Source organism: Mastigoproctus giganteus, chromosome 10, assembly GCF_048544385.1.
Source record: "Mastigoproctus giganteus isolate SK-2022 chromosome 10, ASM4854438v1, whole genome shotgun sequence".
In the NCBI taxonomy this organism is placed as follows: domain Eukaryota; kingdom Metazoa; phylum Arthropoda; class Arachnida; order Uropygi; family Thelyphonidae; genus Mastigoproctus; species Mastigoproctus giganteus.
Genome location: NC_143584.1, coordinates 229370462 through 229390441, shown reverse-complemented (window position 1 = coordinate 229390441; position 19980 = coordinate 229370462). Strand labels below are relative to the sequence as shown.

At 37.8% G+C, this 19980-nt stretch overlaps 1 protein-coding gene across 8 annotated transcripts in view; it reads right to left on the bottom strand.

Annotated features, from left to right (window-relative positions):
- Positions 1-19980, bottom strand: part of LOC150080016 (oxysterol-binding protein-related protein 8-like) — a 464021-nt gene that overhangs the window by 6154 nt on the left and 437887 nt on the right. For all 8 annotated transcript variants that reach the window (XM_090383709.1, XM_090383711.1, XM_090383710.1 and 5 more), the window contains 2 exons: positions 12770-12870; positions 10289-10474 (listed from right to left, as the gene is read on the bottom strand). In XM_090383709.1, coding sequence (XP_090239835.1) covers positions 10289-10474; positions 12770-12870 — 287 coding nt within the window. The remainder of the gene's footprint in view (positions 1-10288; positions 10475-12769; positions 12871-19980) is intronic.

Here is a 19980-nt window from a genome sequence, read left to right as displayed (position 1 = left end):
ACAATATCTGGCATGACCATGTGTCGCATGCTCGCAAATATGGGGCTATACCAGCAGATAACCCCTACGGCATCCTCTCCTAACCAAGGTTCATCGGCGTAAAAGACTCACCTGGTGCAAAGGGCATGCAAGTTGGACGTTAGAAGACTGGAAGAAGGTGTGCTGGTTGGATGAGTCACGTTATTTACAATATAAAGAAAATCTGTACACGACCATCCACACTGTGGATGTCGTGTATGGATTTGGCGTCAACAACATGAGGCTCTTTATCCACCATGCATGGTATCAAAAGTGCAGGGTGGTTGTATGGTGTGGGGCATGTTTCACTGGCAGGAACTTGGACCCCTGATGCATGTGGAACAACGTATCACTGGCCTCCGCTATCATCAACTGCTTGCTGACTGTGTACACCCCGCAATGTTACACCTTTTCCCGAATGGCGATAGTGTCTTCCAAGATGACAATGCACCGAGCCATCGGTGCATTGGGCACTTGATGTGCAGGAATGATTTGAGGAACACAGTCTGACTTCTAGCATATCGAATGGACTCCGAACTCCTCTGATATCAATCCCACAGAGCACTTGTGGGACACTATGGAAATTAGGAATCTGGATACACCAACCACCTCCATACCTGCATTGCTGACTGCATTTCACACAGCTTGGTTGGCCATACCTCCTGAACGCTTCCGACATCTTGTTGAAACAATGCCGCGTTGGATAGCTGCTGTACTGAGGGCAAAAGGAGGATCTACGAAGTATTCGGTAGTTGGTCATAATTCAGTGATCACTCAGCGTATAGTTATTTTGAATAAAGCTTATTAACCTGATATAATATCAGGTTTTACAAGGTATAAGCACTTATTTGTTTTACTGACCAAATTTTTTTACAATATTAAGAACCAAACTGACAATCAGTTTATGGGACCTCCAAAGTGAAAAAGAAATTGACCTATATGAACTACAGTGGTACCTTGGATTACGAGTAACTTGGTCTGCGAGTGTTTTGCAAGACGAGCAAAAATTTTTAATAAATTTTAACTTGATAAACGAGCGAGGTCTTGCAATACGAGTACAGTCAGTCCTCGTATAACACGTGTTTACACTACACGAATTCGATCATACACGATTTATAAATAGGGTAACGATATCTTATATAACACGAACCGAATTCCCTTATGCACGATTCGCCTTTGTGTTTACAAGAAATGGCAGTCGAACGCAGAATCACCCCAAATGAACGCAACACGATGGGAATGAAGAAGATTCCGAAAATGTATTTATGTGTTTTATATCAGTGAAGGGGAAACACATTTCACCATAATAACGTAAAAACCAACACAATTCCAGCTATCGGTATACAGTAATCGCAAATGCAATTAGACTGAGTTTACTACCAGTTTATAACAGATTCCACTAGCAGAAACGCAACTGGAAATTGTTTTTATTGTTTTATTGTAGTAACCCCCTTGAAATGTGCTTTAGGAAAATGTGAGGTGTTAATAGTGTATCTCTGCCTTTATGGTGTTGTTTATTCAGTTGCTACATGGGCGCAGCTTTGTTTATGTGTATCAAGGGTGCCTCCTCATTTTGTAATTGTGCTTTATTTCCTAAAAATTGCCTACCGAGCGTCACGTGATCACGTGCTACTCGGGATTGTGGTTAATCGTCTCGCATGTTCAGTCTCAGTCGGCATACCTCATTCGTATACAGTCAACATTGTAGCGAACATTCGTGCTAGCGTTGTGATCACGTGTATGTGCGTAAAGCAATTTTTTTTTTTTGTGTTCAAATTTAGTGACTGTTATTTATTAACTGTACACTACGAAAATGGCCCCAATGAAGAAGAGGGTTGAAAAGGAAGGCGGTAAGAAGAAGGAGATGATTACGGTAAAAATTAAGAAGGAAATCATCGAGAAGCACGAACAAGGTATGAAAGTGGCCGCCATCGCAAGATTTTATAAGAAGTCTACGTCAACAATTTGCACAATATTAAAGAAGAAAGAAGAACTAAGGGGACTAGATGTAGCAAAAGGAGTCACGAGAATATCAAAGCAACGGCCACGTATTCTGGAAGATGTTGAAAAGTTGCTTTTGGTGTGGATAAATGAGAAGCAACTAGCAGGTGATACTGTGACCGAGAACTTGATCTGTGAGAAGGGAAAGGCCTTGTACGCCGACCTCGTCAGTAAACAGCCAGGTATGTCTACAGAAAACGAAGAAGGCTTCAAGGCGAGCAGGGGATGGTTTGATAACTTTAAGAGGAGAAGTGGCATCCATAGTGTTGTGAGGCACGGAGAGGCTGCGAGTTCGGACGCTAAGGCAGCTGAGGTGTTCGTTGCCGAGTTCCAGAAGCTCATGGTTTCCGAGTGTTACCTGCCGCAGCAAGTTTTTAATTGCGATGAAACGGGGCTTTTTTGGAAAAAGATGCCAAAGAGGACCTACATTACAGCAGAAGAGAATGCAATGCTCGGTCACAAGCCCATGAAAGACCGTCTCACCCTCTTGCTGTGCGCTAATGCAAGCGGTGATTTCAAAGTCAAGCCCCTGCTCGTGTATCATTCTGAGAATCCACGAGACTTCAAGAAATGCAAGGTGCAGAAGAGCCAGTTAAATGTTATGTGGAGGTCCAACAGCAAGGCTTGGGTCACTCGTATCTTGTTCGTTGAGTGGATCAATGAGGTCTTCGGTCCTGCAGTGAAGAAATACCTTTTAGAAAAAAAACTGCCACTCAAAGTCTTGCTGGTTATGGATAATGCTCCTGCTCATCCTCCAGACCTTGAGAACGACTTACTGGAAGAATTCGAATTCATTAAGGTCCAGTTCCTTCCTCCCAACACCACTCCATTACTCCAGCCCATGGATCAGCAGGTCATTTCGAACTTTAAAAAGCTTTACATCAAGACACTATTTCAGCGATGCTTCGAGGTGACCGAAGGAACTAACCTTACCCTCCGAGAGTTTTGGAAAAATCATTTCCGCATCGTAAACTGCCTCAAAATCATCGATAAAGCCTGGGATGGGGTCACCAAGAGAACCCTCAATTCTGCTTGGAAAAAACTGTGGTCTGATTGCGTTGAGGGGTTTGCTCATGAACAGGAGCTGCCAGTTGTCGATGAAATTGTGTCCTTGGGGACGACCATGGGACTGGAGGTGAATAAGGATGACATTCAAGAGCTGGTGGAGGAATATGACCAGGAGTTTACCACCGACGAACTGATGGATCTGCATCGCGAGCAACAGCAAGGGGTGATGGAGGAGATCTCGTCTGAGGAGGAGGAGAAAAAAATGGAGACATCCTTCTCTTCAAATGAGATTAGGGAGGTGTGTAAAATGTGGGAAACAGTGCAAAATTTTGTAGAAAAGCACCACCCGAATAAGGCTGTGGCAGTGCAAGCGATGAATCTGTTTAACGACAATGCAATGTCATATTTCCGCGAAATCCTCAAAAGGAGGCAAAAGCAAGTGTCATTGGAGAGGTTCTTTGTTAAAGTCGCACAAAAAGAAAAAGTCAACAGATAGTAGTGATTCCGTTAGTGACAGTGAAAGTCGTTCTACCCAATAATTAATAAATTCGATTGCTTTTAAAAATATAAAAAGGTATGTATGTATTTTGTATTAATCATTTTTACAGTATGTGAATATTTTTGAGTTTTGGAACAAATCATCTGAGTTTCCATTATTTCTTATGGGGAAATTCGCTTTGATATACGAGTGCTTTGGATTACGAGCACGTTTCCGGAACGAATTATGCTCGCAAACCAAGGTACCACTGTATAGAAATTGAAATTACATTATGCTTTACATATTTAGTGTTATTAAATTACACTAACTCAGCAGCCCAATGAGAATGCATTGTAAATGCAGTCTTGTTGGGCTGCTGAGTTAGTGTTTGTTTATCTTGCAAAGGTTCAGAATTCACTAATTTGCTTATGAAAATTATTTTTCCACTAATAAACTTCAGTTTAGAATTTAATAAGCATATACAGTCATCCCTTGATTTGCATGGGGGTTACGTTCCGGGAAAACACTGTGCAGTCCAAATCTGCGCAATGCAAAACGTAGTTTATATGTCATAATGAGGGTTCTGTACCTGTACACACACAAAAAAAAAATAATAATAAAAAACAAAATAAATTGAGGAAAAAAAAAAAAAAAAATATTGTCAATTTTTCTTTTTAATCATCATGTTTAAAAGCATGATGATTTTCTGATGTATAAATTGGAAGCGGTTTATTCTTAAAGTCCCCCTCTGCATTGCCACATAACAAAAGTGTTAACCTATCTTTTGCAGCTTTGAAACCTGGGATAGTTTTCTCTTCTTTTGAAATGACTGTTTGGCTTGGCATACGCTTCCAAAATAAGCTGGTCTCATCAGCATTAAACACTAGACAGCCCTCGGTTGCAATAACATCCTTTAAAGTTTTCATGTACAAAGAAGCAGCTTCCGTATCTGCACATTTGCACTGGCTGCTTCACCCATTAATTTTAGATTGTGAAGACTTTTGACATTTTTCAAAATTTTCAAACCCACCCTTACTGGCCTGAAAGACGTCTGCACTGGATGGACCGGCTTCTTGTAAGTGATTAAAAATTTGCAGAGCTTCGGCACGAATAATATCTAAACTAAAAGGCATTCTTTTTTGATTAAGATCTTTTATCCAGAAAGAAAGTAATTTTTCAGTTCTCTATTATAGGATTTCTCACTTTTGTAGGGCTTTTTGAAGCCAATGATGTGGAACAGATAACTGAAATTTTAATTTTCTCAGCATTTTCCCTAATTTGTCGAATGCTAGATTCATTTATGCTGTATTTCTTGGCCAATGTCACAACCTTTTCGCCATTTTCTAACTCCTTAACGATTTAAAATATTTCTTCTAAATTAAAATATTTTTTTTTTTGTTGTAGCTTTCTTCATTTTAGGCACTAATTAAACACTTTATATAGACAAGAAATATTAAATCAGCAAAAGAAATGCTTACCGATTAAAACATTTTATGTTGTGTGAACTAGAAAAAGTTTCTGTCTGAACAGCTAATGTAGGATAACTGATGAAGGGGGTTCCCAAATGAGGAAGTTGTTTAAAACTAACCAAACAAAACCATTTATTGCTATTTTTGGTTATAAGAATCAGTTTTGAATGTTTTTGTGATATTTTTCTAAAGCATATTTCTGGGGATCACTACCATAAAACAATAAAAACAATTTGCACTTTCCAGTTTATTGGGCTTTTCTGTTAGTCAATCTATTATAAACGAGTAGGTAGTAAACTATCTTATTGCATTTGTGATAATACCGATAGCCGGAATTCTGTGGGCTTTTACATTATTATGGTGAAACATGTTTCTCCTTCAATGAAATCTTTAATCATGTAAAAAACATAAATAAATTTTCAAAATTTGCTCTTCATTCCTATTTTTGAAGCTTCGTAAACAAAAATTGTGCAGGTAGCAAGACTCGAGGGATGACTGTAATTCTAAAAGGTTGGAGTATGCTATTCACCACACTACAAACTGCCACAAAGCCACAAAGGAGTATGCTATTCACCACACTACAAACTGCCACACTACAAACATTTTTCAAATAGAAAAATGGTTTATTTTATTCGAAAGAATAACTCAAACATTTTCAGATGGATGTTAATAGGTTTTATGTAGGCTCCATTTGTGGCTCAAATAATAATGAAATAATATTCAGTGCCATGACATCCAGCATCTATGGTTTTGCATAAAAAGAAAATCAGACTAGAAAAAGGCTGTTATATTCAATAATGAAATGTGTGGAAAGCAGTAAAATTGCTTAAATGCATGAAAAATAGAATTAGTACTTGCCATGTAAGGAAGAACTGGGCTTTTGCTACACTGGGGAAAAAAATAAATAAACCACATATTTGATTTTCTCCTCACATTGGTATCTATCCAGCTGGACTTTTGAATCTGTCCAAGCTGTCAGCTTCAACCACATATGCAGCTTATTCCAATAATTAACTTGCTAGCTAAAAGAAAACTTCCCGAAAACTGCCTAAAAAAAAAAAAAAACTAGCCTAAACCCCCCTTCTCCTGTAATTTGAATTTATGCCCCATTCTGGAATCATTTATAACAGTGAAAATCCACCTCTGAGTCACACCCCAATCAAATCTCTAATGTCTAGTTCAAGCTTTGCAGCACACACATTTGAAATTTTTCCTTATATGGACACCCTTTTGCTGATCTTATAAGGTTCATTGCTTGCCTTTGGAACCCTTTCAAGAAGCTTGCGCTCTCGCTCTCTCTCTCTCTCTCTCTCTCTCTCTCTCTCTCTCTCTCTATATATATATATATTTGAATAATGTTTGAAATAGTTGAAAACTGAATCTTTCATAATAAAAAATAAAAAGGTAAAGCAAACATCAGAGGCAGCAAAAAGCATATTCCTCTACATGATGCCTGATGAAATATCATTGAGAGGAATTAATCCTCATTCTAATTTATTTTTATATATATAATATATATATATATATTTTGTATTCACAGTATCTTAAGTTATTTTTGGTTGCTATTCCCAAGTGCAAGACCTTGCATTTTGCTGCATTAAAAGATAGCTGCCATTCTCCTGACCATTCCTGAATTCTAAGTTACCCTGAAGAAGCTGCGTTTGCCACTGATCATTAATTACTTTACCAACCTTAATAGCATCTACAAATTTGACATTTTAGCATGGGCACATGATGCAAGAAAGCAAGCTTATATAGCATCAGCCAAAAAAAAAAAAAAAAAAAAACCAACCCCCACCTCTCATTTCACCCACTCAAAATGTTTGTCTAGTTCTGCCTTGAATCTATTTAAGCTGGTCAACTTCTACGACAGATGGAAGTTTGTTCCAGCAACCAACCACCTGCTGGCTAAAGGCAAAGTTCCGTGCATCTATCCTACAACTTTCCTCAATTTGAATTTATGCCCTCTCAGGCGATTGATTATTCTGAGCAAGAGGAAGAATTCCATCAGAATTGAGCATGCTCAAACCATTCAAGGCTTTATAAACCTCAATCAGATCACCTTGCAGGTGCCTTGTCTCCAGACACTGTATGCAAAACTTAAGCCTAAAACAAATCTAAATTGTTGGACATATGCACTTGATTCCTTTGTTAATGTCATTTAAGAAAATCAAAAACAAGAGTGGTCTCAGTACAGAGGGAACTCCACTGCTTATATTAGCCAAATTGGTAGAATAACTGCTAATCACAACCCTGTGATTATTGCCACGCTGAAATCCAACTAAGGATTTTCCAAGTGATTCCAACATTTACCAGTTGTACGGTAACCTCTCATGCAGGATTGAGTCAAATGCTTTGTGGAAATCTAAATATACAATGCTGAAATTATTTCCTATATCCAGCTCACAAATGACTGTCAAAATAGCTAACCAAGTTGGTTAAACATGATTTTTTCTTTAAACCATGATGTTCCCTTCAGAATTCCATTTTTATCTAAATGGAATTCCTGGCCAATGAAGTCAGACTGAATAGTCAGTAGGTACCCACTTCACTCTTGGAGCATCTTTATGTATTGGTGATATGTTGGCACTTCTCCAATCCAAGGGAACCCCTGAGATTAGTGATTACTTTATAATTAACCTCAGTGGTTCAATGCTCTCTCATGCTGCCTCACTATTTCAAAATTGTGTGTATGCCATGAACTCCAGAAGCTCTATTTCCCTTTAGGCTCAAAAGTTTTTTTAATAAACAATGATCTAAAAGGGGATTAATATAATGATCTTTTTCTAGTCTATTCTGGTTGAATATTTTATTTAACATCTGCCTTTTCTTCATAATCTTCAGCCATTGTTGATCTATTCCAGGATGAAAGCAGCCTTCCAAAGAAGTTCCAACAACTGCAGTCCTGTGCTTTCTGTTGCCATTGTACACCAGCAAATTTCATCGGCCCACCTCACCTTCGGTCTATTCTTGGGTGTTTGGATTCAAGTGATACCCATTCCAAACTTCGTTTGGTCCATCTAGTATCAATTCTTGATATGCAACCTGCCCATTTCCATTTTAAGTACTTTGTTCTTTCAATGATGTCACAAACCTTTAGATTTGTTGGTAAATCTGTGCACATGTTTTTTGTGCCTCTTTTGGTTATGTTCAAATTTCAGTGCTCCATACTTCTCTGTGTGACCTTCAGTCTCTGTAAAGCTTTGGAATTCAATGCCCATGTTTCCCAACCATACATTAGGACAGGGAGGATACACTGATCAAAAACTTTTAATTTAAGACAGAGTAGCAAGTTTGTCTTGAAGACTATATTAAGCTTTCAACCAAATGCTTGCCATCCCAATTTTATGTGCCGTTCAATTTCCATCATGATATTTCCACTTGTTGAAATTTCTAGTCCAAGGTAAGCATACCTTTCCACTTCTTCCAGTTCTTGTCCATTGGCCATGATTTTCTTTGGTCTGGTAAATTTGTTGAACATAACCTGTTTTCTCGGTATTCATCTTAAAACCAAACTTCTTGCTTTCATGCTGCAGTTCAAATTCTTTCTGCAATTCTTCTGGATCATTGGCAGAGAGAATGATATCATCTGCAAATCACAAGTGATTCAGGTCATCTTCATTTATCTTCAGTCCTTTATTACAACAATTAAGCTTGCAAAAAATTTCTTCTAAACAGGCAGAAAATAGCTTTGGGGAGATTGCTTGATTGCTTTTTTCTACTACTTTTTATTTTATATATTATTTTTAACATATTCTAATTGCATATCCCTTGGTTCCTTTTCTCAATTTAAATTTCATTTTAATCAATTCATAGTTTAGTAATTACTAGGCAGCTTTCACTTTCTGAAGTTTTAAATACACTGACAAATTTAACAGAACAAAATGTTTTTTTTTGAATATTTTATTGTGAACAGTACCACTAATTATATCATAGAATGTGCTATGATAAGCATCCTGGCAAGCAAATTCTGAGCGTCCAATAGAAATTGATCTACCACCTTACAGAGCCACACATTATGCAAATTATGCCTATAAAAACATGGGTTGCGACCACATCCCCAGTACTCATGATAGCAAGTCATTGTCGTTTAGTTGATTCTTTGAGATGGCGGGCTGTTGGATGACTTGAAACCAGACAGTCGCAGGTGGCATGTTGGCTTAATGTGTCACGTAGTGTTGTCTTGGCACTACAGAAGCAGTTTCAGGAGAGAAGGACCCATTACAATAAGAGCTGGCCAAGGTTGCTTGAGGGCTCAAGTGGACTCTACGCAAGGAAGCCAGTGGTTTGTATCCCATTAATCCCAAACCGATGTGGAGCTCGTCAAAAGTGGTGCCATGAACGTGCGAATTGGAGCCATGACAAATGGGGTACAGTTCTGTTCTCTGATGAGTCCCATTTTAGCCTATAAACAGATTCTAGACATTACTTCATTTGGAGACGAGGAATGCAGTACCATCCCATGGGTTTAGGTAATTAACTATATAATATCGGTGTAGATACACCAAGTTTATGGGTAAACTTTTATTATTTTAATTGTATCTCATATTGTGGGTGCTTTCACAACAAGATAGCTGGTATTGCACTACTTCAAATAAATAACACTTCTCTAGTAGATAAGACTACCATTATTTATTTTCAGTGGATACCATCACCCAGACGATAGTTTCGAAGATAGTGGGCTTCATCATCAGTGGGTGGGCAGGTACCCTGGTAATGCAACATGCCATCACAGTTGGGAAGTTATTTCCACAATATGAGAGATGCCAAATGGTGAATAAATAATAATGTATTAGAAGACGAAATGCACATCAATGTTGAATGTCATTCACCATCATCATCAGTTGGTGAATGACATCGAAAGCTTCTCATCCAGCTCTTGGTTTTTCATAACGCGAATCTTCTTCATATAATTTTATAAATGACAACCAGGAAAAAAATGGTACACTTCCTCTTCCTAGAGATGTTTTTAAATTAATTAATCTATTAATATAATTGGAAACTTACTTTTATTCTCTTTACTTTCCTTTATGTAAATTAGGGTTTATGTAAAACCCTAACCAATATGGATCTAAAGGCAAGTACTAAGATGATAAGCTTTGCTAAGAATCTTAATAGATAATCAACAGTACTTCAAGCTTTCAGCTGTAAAATTAGTCATGATGAAGACTAGTATTCATGCATAATAGTATTACTTCATGTTTCCTTAGCATTAGCTGTCAATGAAAAATGCGTTCAAGAATAGCAAAATAAACTTCTATTAAATTGTTAAAATGAGATGCCATATCTTAATTTATTATATGTAAATACTTACTCAGCATGCTTGTATAACCATTCACCACTCAGCAGATCCTGTACAAATTGTCTTGGAATCCATTTTTCCAATTTCACCTGCCTTTCTCTAGTAGCTTTTCTCTGAGCTTCCTCAAGAATTGTCTTTTCTTCTGTTGCTGCAACTTGATCCCCACGGTAAATGGCTAAGGATACATGCTGCCATAATCTATTAAACAAACATTAAACTATATATCATATTCCAGTTGATCATCACTACTATGAATATTTATATGAATCATTATTTTCTTAATGCTAAATCATTATTCACTTAGCTAAATCAAAGTAAATTCACTCACATTTCTATTAGTTAAAAAAAAAAAAAAAAAATTTGCTAAACTACATACAGGTGACCCCCACTTAATGCTGATAATTCGTTCCTGAAAAACAGAGTGCTAAGTGAATCCGTGCTAAGCGAGCTCCGTATTCCCATAATGTAACCTATGTATTTGTGAGTCACGGTCTATGCCATAGGATATTTCCTAATCAATAATAAACAGTAGTGAAAAGATGCAAAATACGTATATAATTATGTGATAAGTAACTACATTACGTATGTAGTTATGTAATTAGCGATTACCAATTTAGTTGCTTGCAGTGGAACAGCATCTTTCCCGTTCTAAAATTCTTTATTTTTTATAATTGTTCTTACAGTTGAACTTGCCAGTCCTAAATTATTGAACACATCCACTTGTTGTTGAATGGAATCTATTTGCTTCAAAATGTGGCACCTCCGTAGCCGGGTGGGCAGGAGCAGCAGTGCATAACACCCGCTTCTTGATTAGACCGGGGTTCGAGCCTGTGCCCACCAAATAAAGAGGATGCGGAAAGGTCAGGGGATGACCACCGCATATCCCCTTGGAGCAATATGGCCTTAGCTGCTAATGCTGCTAAAAAACAAACGAACAGCTTCAAAATGTATAATTTAATTTTCAAATTCAGGTCTTTTTCTTACCTTAGTAGGCTTCGTACCGCATAGAGATGTTGTTGCTTTTTAATTCTTATCTGTCATTATTAATCTTCGAAAATGTAACTGCATTGCATTAATTATGATACAATGTTCAACTTTCTATTTAAATGTATCCCATCCCTGTAGAAGCAGTCTCTCCTGTTAACAAGCACAGACCAGGCTGAGAAAATTTCTACCCCTTGAGCCTTGCACAATCTCTCTAGGGCAGAATTGATCGACAAGGCTCTAATCATATACTCCCTTCTATCGTGTCTGGGCAGAATTTCAGATTCAACCCTAACTCACGGCTTTTTTCCAGCATTGTCTTGTACTTGTTAAGTAATTCTGCCGGTCTCCTACTCTTAATATCATTAGTGCCAACATGTACAACAATATCACCCTTTGTGCCCTTAAAGGATGATATCTGCCCCACAACGTCACCAACCTTTGCCCCTGGCAGACATACCCTTGTCCTGTTCCATCAATCCTTTTTGCACAATATGTTCCCCATTTTCCTGACAATAGTCACCTACAACTAGTTCTTTTGGGAGCAGCGCATTCTGCCTTGGTGGTTGCCGCTGTGTTGCATTTTTGAATCGCCCCTTCATTTCTCCCCAAGTCACAGCACTCTCGCTAGTCTGTGATCTTTGCTTTGCAGCTCTAGTCTGGGTCATGATTTCCATTTAAATACAGTTTAATTAACAATGAAATTTAATCAGATATTAATAACAGATTCCTAATACAGTGCTTTGTATTACATTATCTAGTTTTATATTATACCTTACACTATCAGTTCGAGATATATACGTTACATTATTTCTTATCGATTAAAATACGGCGGCAAGTTCAACAATATTGACTCCAACACCAGGAGTCGTAATTTCCAAAAATCACTAGTTAAATTAAAAATAAGCTAATGAACGCTACTAAACCTATTTAATATTTTTGTAAAACACAATGTAGTATGTTAATTAACAAAGAATACTTAAAACTATCAAAAATACTTATCCTGTTACAGCAGCCAGAAATCCACCGACTGTTCTCTTCCACGACCAGAGCGCCCTCCTTCAATTCCCCGATCATCACAACATTGGGTATTTTTGGTAATTTTTGAGTCTAGACTTGAAATCCATGTGACTTTTTTCTAGTGAGGTTTCTCAAGAGAAGGTGTTCCAGAGAAAAGTTGCTACTCTCATGAGCTTGAGAGCAGTGACTTCTCAACCATTTCACAAAATTTATGAAGATGGGTCGTTATATCATTACAAACATTGGTGCTTACACTTTCAGGAACTAGTTCATCAAAATGGACATACTGAACATATGGTAAAATAAGAATGTTTTCAAAGAATCCAAGCATGAAGATTCAATGTTTTTGTAACAGTTTATGAATAAATGAGTTTAAGAAACATTTAACACTACGCTGCTTTAATGCTGAAGTTATAAAAACTTCAAAGTTAAAAAAAATTAACATTGGGTTTGATTTTTATCCACATTTATTAATAATCTAATGGATACCTTTCAGATTCAAATTCATCTTGATATTCTATAGGGACTTTATGCCTCTTTAACCTCTGAGACCTGACTTCTGATGTTGGATTCCAAAACAGATGTTCTTCCTTAAAAATAGAAAAAAAAAATTTCATTAGAGAGGGAGGGAAAAAAAAACAATGTATATGTGTAAAATCCATAACTGGATTTTACAAATTAAGTAATCGTAAAAGTACAAATCATCAATTCTCATGTCAAATATTCCTATCTATTTCTCATGTCAAGTATTTCCTATCTATCTAGAATGAAACATTTAATTCAAATTTGGATAATTTGAATTTGCACCCCATTTTTTTTTTTTCTCATATAGTTATATCTTTATTATTTACATAGTAAAATATCTTGAATAATTTAAAGACAAATTAGGACTTCGGAATATTCAAAGTTTTAAATTCAGCAAAGGGAGCTCCATGCAATATAACACTTAGTGACAGGTTGGTAACTCTACCCCAGTACACTTGGGAATCGGAGATAAAATACGGCTAACTTATTACTATTCTCTTTCATATTTTGTCTTTGGACTACACTGTAGCAAATGTTATCATAGACTTAAATGATGTTATAAAATGAGCAGTGTCACTAACATCATTTAAGTTACATTCAATAGGCATCTTACATTCAATAGGCAAACCTGCCTATTGAATGTAAGAATTGAAAGGCAATCTGACATACATAGTAACATCTTGGATATCTAAAAGATATGCATTATTTTCTTTCTCCCTCTCTAATGAAAGCAGTACACAACTCTGCATGAAGATGATATGTTTATTAATTTCTTAGGAGAAAGACATACATAGGAAATAATTAATTCTAATAACAAATTAAACAACACTACAAAAAATTGAGTTAATTGAAACCAGCCAGGAAGAAAACTTTATAAAATATTTCAACAACCCAACCATTTAAAAACCAAACTAAGTATAATAGACCTATTCAATTAAATGCCATAGGGCACAGCCATCATATGAACAAATATGAAGCCATAAACGAGCAAGAAGGTTCCACATTATTTTTAGGAGGTAAAGCAAGTATAGCTTTACCTCCTTAAGCAAAAGGCTCATCATATAAGCAAGAAAGTATTCTAATAACAGGCAACAGGTTGGTTGGTGTTTTATGGAACATTGGCAACAAAGGCCATAATGTGTCAAGTCAAAATACACAAAAACTTCTTTGGTAACTTAAACAGGTTACCATTAGCATTACTGAGGCATATGACACAAGAAAGGCAAGCTTATACAGCATCAGCCAAAAAAAAAAAACACCACCTTACCAATTTGCCCATCTGGTCACTCCAAATTTGTCTAATCCAGCCTTAAATTTATTCAAGCTAACAACTTCCACAACAAAGGATGGAAATCTGTTCCAGCAATCTACTACCCGCTGACTAAAGGCAAACTTCAGCACATCTATTCTACAACTGTCTTTCCTCAATTTGAATCTATGCCACCTCAGGTTCTTAGTCTTAGCAAGCAGAAGTATCCCATCAGCATTGAGCCTGCTCAAACCATTCAAGGCCTTATACACCTCAATCAGATTACTGCTCAGGTGCTTAGTCTCCAGCCACTGCAATTTGCAGAACTTAAGCCTCTCTTGGTAAGAGGATCCCATTCACCTCACCAATCTTGTTGCCTTCTCTGTACATGCTCAAGCAAATCTACATCATTCCTAAAATGAGGCCTCCAGACCTGTACACAGTACTGAAGGCATGGCCTGACCATTGCCATATGCAGAGGGACAATCACCTCTTTTTCCCTGCTAGCCAAATTCCTATATATCATTGACAAAATTCCATGACCTTCTCTGGTAGCCCATTTGAACTGCTCAGTGAACTTCATATTTGACTGCACAATTATCCCCAGATCTTTTTAATTCTCTATCTCCCTGAGTGTAGTGCCACACAGTTGGTACATTACTCTTGTGTTACTGGTAAAAGTAAAGTGCAGCCATTATCAACCCACTGCAGGATGGAAGCCTCCTCAACAATTCATGTTGAGGGAAATGGTCCATAATCTGCCATGCTGGTCCAGTGCGGGTTGGCAGATCGACCGTATTCAGCAGTCAGGGGCTTGAACCCCGGTCTACTCAAAGAGCGTGTGCTACTGCACTCCCGCCCACTCGGCTACGGAGGCCGTGGGTTACTGGTACTGCTACCCATTTGCAGTACTTTGCATTTGTCAATGTTAAACTTCAGTTGCCACTTCTCAGCCCATCTGCCTAACTCTTCTAGATCTTGTTGCAGTAGCATACTGTTTTTAGTGTCATTAACAACCTTGTCAATGCTTGTATCTTCTGAAAACTTGGATATTAAGCCTGATATACCTTCATCGATATCATTGATAAATACACAAAACAACATTGTGCCCAGCACCGAACCCTGTGGGACTCAACTAATAACATTAGTTCACGTAGAGCAGTGTCCATTTATTATCACTCTGCCGTCTACCACTCAACCATTCCTTTATCCATTGCAGCAAAATGCCCTTAATGGCATACCTCTCCAATTTGTACAGCAGTCTTCCATGTGCAACAGTATCAAAAGCTTTCCTGAAATCCAAGTACATGATATCAAAATCATTTTTTGCATCCGGTTCCTTTGTGACCATATCATAATACCCAATCAAATTAGTCAGACAAGACTCCCCCTTAACAACCCCATGCTGTGTCTGAACAATTGCTGCTCTCCTTTCTAGGTGATCCGGTATCGCCTCTTTAACCAGTGATTCCATTATTTTCCCCAGAACAGATATTAAACCAACAGGTCTATAATTATTTGTGTCACCCTTAGAACCCCTTTTGTGAACTGGAGATACATTTGCACATCTCCAGTCCATGGGAACCTCCCCTGAATCTAAGGATGCTCTCATAATTATGGTCAAGGGTTTGCTAACTTCCCTTGCTGCCTCCTTCAATATAACTGGATAGATTCCATGCACCCCAGATGCTTTTTTTATGTTTCACTTCAACAATTTCTCCTCCACATTTGATAAACCTCTGCCATTCCCCTCTTTGAATAACTGTTCATGTGTGAATGTATATGCAAAATACACATTCAGTTTATCAGCTACTTGAGCACGATCATCAATAGTCGAACCATCTATGTTAAGTGCACCAATCTGATTCATCCCCTTCCCTCTAGAGTTTACATCAGTAAAGCACTCTTAGCTGTTTTTCTTTGCATCCTTTGCCAAAGATTTCTCATAATCTGCCTTAGCCTGCCTAACCTCCTTTGTGATTTGATTACAGACTAGCTTATATCTGCCACAGGATTCTGTGTCACCTGATAATTCATACACATCCCATGAATTTTTCTTCTCTGCCAGTAGGCTAATTCTTCTGACATCCATTTAGGCCTTAACCCTGAACAGTATTTCCCAGCTGGTATGAAAAGCTTAGTAGTCTCCTAAGTTCCCGAAGGCCTCCCATTTAGAATTCACTGTTAGTAACGTCATCAGTTGATCCCACTGTATAGAATTCAAAAACTGTCTGAGACCACTGTAGTCATCTTTACGAAAGCAAAAACACTTCCCTTTACCCTTGTACTAGTTACTACTAGTGGTAATAAGTGCAAATGACACAAGAAAGTAAGCCTATACAGAAACAAAACAAAACAAAACAAAAAAACATGGTTCACCAATCCATACTCTCCCAGAATTTGTTTAGTTCAAATTTATTGAATAAATTGAATTTATTCAACCCATCCACTTCCACAACAACAGATGGAAGCCTGTTCTAACAAAAATCAGGTACCCACTGATGAAGGTAAACTTCTGCACATCTGTCCTGCAACCTTTCTTCCTCAAGTTGAATTTATAACCCCCTTATGTGTAGTCTCAGAAAGTGGAAGAATACCATTAACATTAGGCTTACTCAATCCATTCAAGCTTTAAACATCTCAATCAGATCTCCCCACACATGTCTAGTCTTGAGACACTGCAATTTGCAGAACTAGCATTAGCAAGGGCACATGATGCAAGAAAACAAAGTTATATAGTGTCAGCCAAAAAAAAAAAAAAAAAAAAAAAATGCTCCCTTCTCATTTCACCCATTCACTCGCTCCAAATGCCAAATGTTTGTTCAGTTCTACCTTGAATCTGTTTACGCTATCAACTTCTACAACGACAGATGGAAGTTTGTTCCAGCAATCAACCACCCGCAGGCTAAAGGCAAACTTTCGCATATCTATCCTACAATTGTCTTTCCTCAATTTGAATTTATGCCCTCTCAGGCGATTATTCTGAGCAAGAGGAAGAATCCCATCAGCATTGAGCATGCTCAAACCATTCAAGGCTTTATGCACCTCAATCAGATTACTTCGCAGGTGCCTAAGTCTCCTGACACTAATTTGCAAAACTTAAGCCTTTCTTTGTAAGAGCACCTCTTTGTTCCATTCACTAATCTTGTTGCCCTTCTCTGTACTTGTTCCAACAGCTCTACGTCCTTCTTAAAATGAGGCCTCCAGACCTGTATACAGTACTCAAGGTGTGGCCTGACCATTGTCTTATACAAAGGGATAATCACTTACTGCTTCCCATATTAAGTACTTCACAGTTGTCAATGTTAAACTTCAGTTGCCACCTATCAGCCCATCTGTTCAACTTTTCTAGATCCTGTTGCAGCAGCATACTGTCATTAGTGTTATTAACAATCCAGCTGACATTTGTATTGTCTACAAACTTGGACATTAAGCATGATATACCATCATCAATATCATTAATGAATACAGAAAACAACAATGGACACAACACTGACCCCTGGGGGACTCCACAATGTCCATTGATTACCACTGTCTTCTCCCACTCAACCATCCCTTTATTCATAGCAGCAATTTGCCTCCAATGCCACACTGCTCCAATTCGCGCAGCAGTCTTCTATGTGCAACAATATCAAAAGCCTTTCTAAGATCCAAATATATATCAAAATTATTCTGTGCATCCAGTTCCTTTGTGACAACATCATATATCCAATCAAATTAGACAGACAAGACTTCCCTTTAACAAACCCATGATGTCCAAGCTATAATAGAATTTAAAACTAATAGGTCTGTAATTACCTGTGTCTCCCTTTGATCGTCCTTTGTGGATTGGGGTCACATCTGCACATTTCAAGTCCATAGGTACCTCCTGAGTCCAAGAAAGCTCTTATAATTATTGCTAAGGATTTGCTTCCTTTGCTGCATCCTTTAATATAACTGAATAGATTCCATCCACCCCAGATGCCTTTCTTATGTTTATCTTCAACAATTTCTCCTCCATTTTACTCTCAGTTATTACAAGATTATCTAGCTTACTGCCAGAGTTTAACATACCTCCAGCATTGCTCTCCCCGAATAGCTCCTCATGTGTGAATGTAGATGCAAAATATTCATTTAGTTTAACTACCTGAGCTTGATCATCAACAGTTGAACCATTGATAAAGTGGACTAATCTGCTCAAATAGGCCTCTGAGGTTGGGTATATTCATATTACGTTCTTAGCGTTTTTTCACCAACCTTTCATGGAGTAGAATAAATGCCACTATGACGATGCCACTATCACCGATCGGGCGCATAGGTTCTGGGACCGTAAGTGGCTCGAGAGTTTGCGGATCAGCTCTACAACCAACATTAATAGGGATAGGGGTGTACGGATTCACCCCCTTTTAGAGACTATTATCCTAAAAAAGGATGAGCGGTTCCGTACGACTTCCGTTCGAGCCACTTCCGGTTCCACAATGCAAGAGAGCGGAACACGTGAGAATGGAAACATGTGATGCCTACCATTACTCTGCTGATATTTAAAGGTGTACTGAATAGAGAGTACTGCTGAAGAAGAAGGCTGAAGCCTTTGAAAGCTACGGGATTTTATCGCTTTTAACTTAGTATATTTTAATGCATTTTAATCTTGTGTTTTAATCTTTTAATATTGTAATACGTATATTAATTTTGTAAATACAGGTTATTGTAAATAGTTATCAAGATTTGTTTTATTTTATTTTCATTTTATTCTACTCCATGAAAGGTTGGTGAAAAAACGCTAAGAACGTAATATGGACTAATCTGATTTAAATATCCCCTTCTTTCCTTCTAGAGTTTACATAAGTAAAGAACTCTTTGCTGTTTTCCTTTGCATCCTTTGCCAAAAATTTCTCGTAATCTGCCTTTGCCTGCCTAACCTCCTTTGTGACTTGGTTACAGACCAGCTTATATCTATCATAGGCCTTCTGTGTCACCTGTTGATTTATATGTACCCATGCATTTTTCTTCTCTGTCACATGTCTAATTAGTTCATCTGACATCCATTTAGGCCTAAATCTTGAACAATATTTCTTTGTTGGTATGAAAAGCCTAGTAGCTTCCCAGATTTCTTTGAATAGTCCCATTTTGAATTTGCTGTTGGTAACATCATCAGTTGGTCCCACCGTATAGAATTTAAATACTGTCTCAGACCATCGTAGTCACCTTTACAAAAGCAAAAACCCTTCCCTTTACCCCTGATGGTAGTTACCTCTGAGTAAATCTCACTTCAGCACACTGTGATCACTGCCACCTAGTGGTTCCTTTATCTGCAGATTCTTAATGCATAAAGAATCACTGCTGATAATTAGATCAAGAGTATTACTCCCTCTAGTTGCCTCCGGAACATGCTGCTGTAGAAAACAATCATCCAATAAATCCCCAAAGCCTTGCTAGTGTGTGAGTGACCAAACCACAAATTCCAGTTAATCTCTGGGAATTTAAAATCCCCCATTATAAGACACACTGATTTACTGGCCCACTATTTCTCTGCACAATTGCTCATTATACTCATCAGATTCATTAGGCCTATAACACACTCACCTCTCATTTTTCCTTTCCCAGTGCTTATGTCACATCAAACAGACTGAATATTGCATTGTCCACCAACATCAATTGGATGCACTTCCTTAATAATAGCATAACCCCTTCTCCCTTCCTGTCCTGTCTATCCTTTCTGTACACATTGTACTCTCCAAATTCCAATCCTGCACTGCTTATGTCTATGTGACACCGTGCCTCTAATATCCCAACAATATCTGGCTTTGATGTCTTGACTAGCACTTCAAGCTTATCAAATTTATTAACTATACTCCTAGCATTGGTGTACATGCACCTGTTTCTAACACAACCCATGTATTTACTTGTTCCACTATGACTCCCAGCAACCCTGGAAATCCCCTTTGCC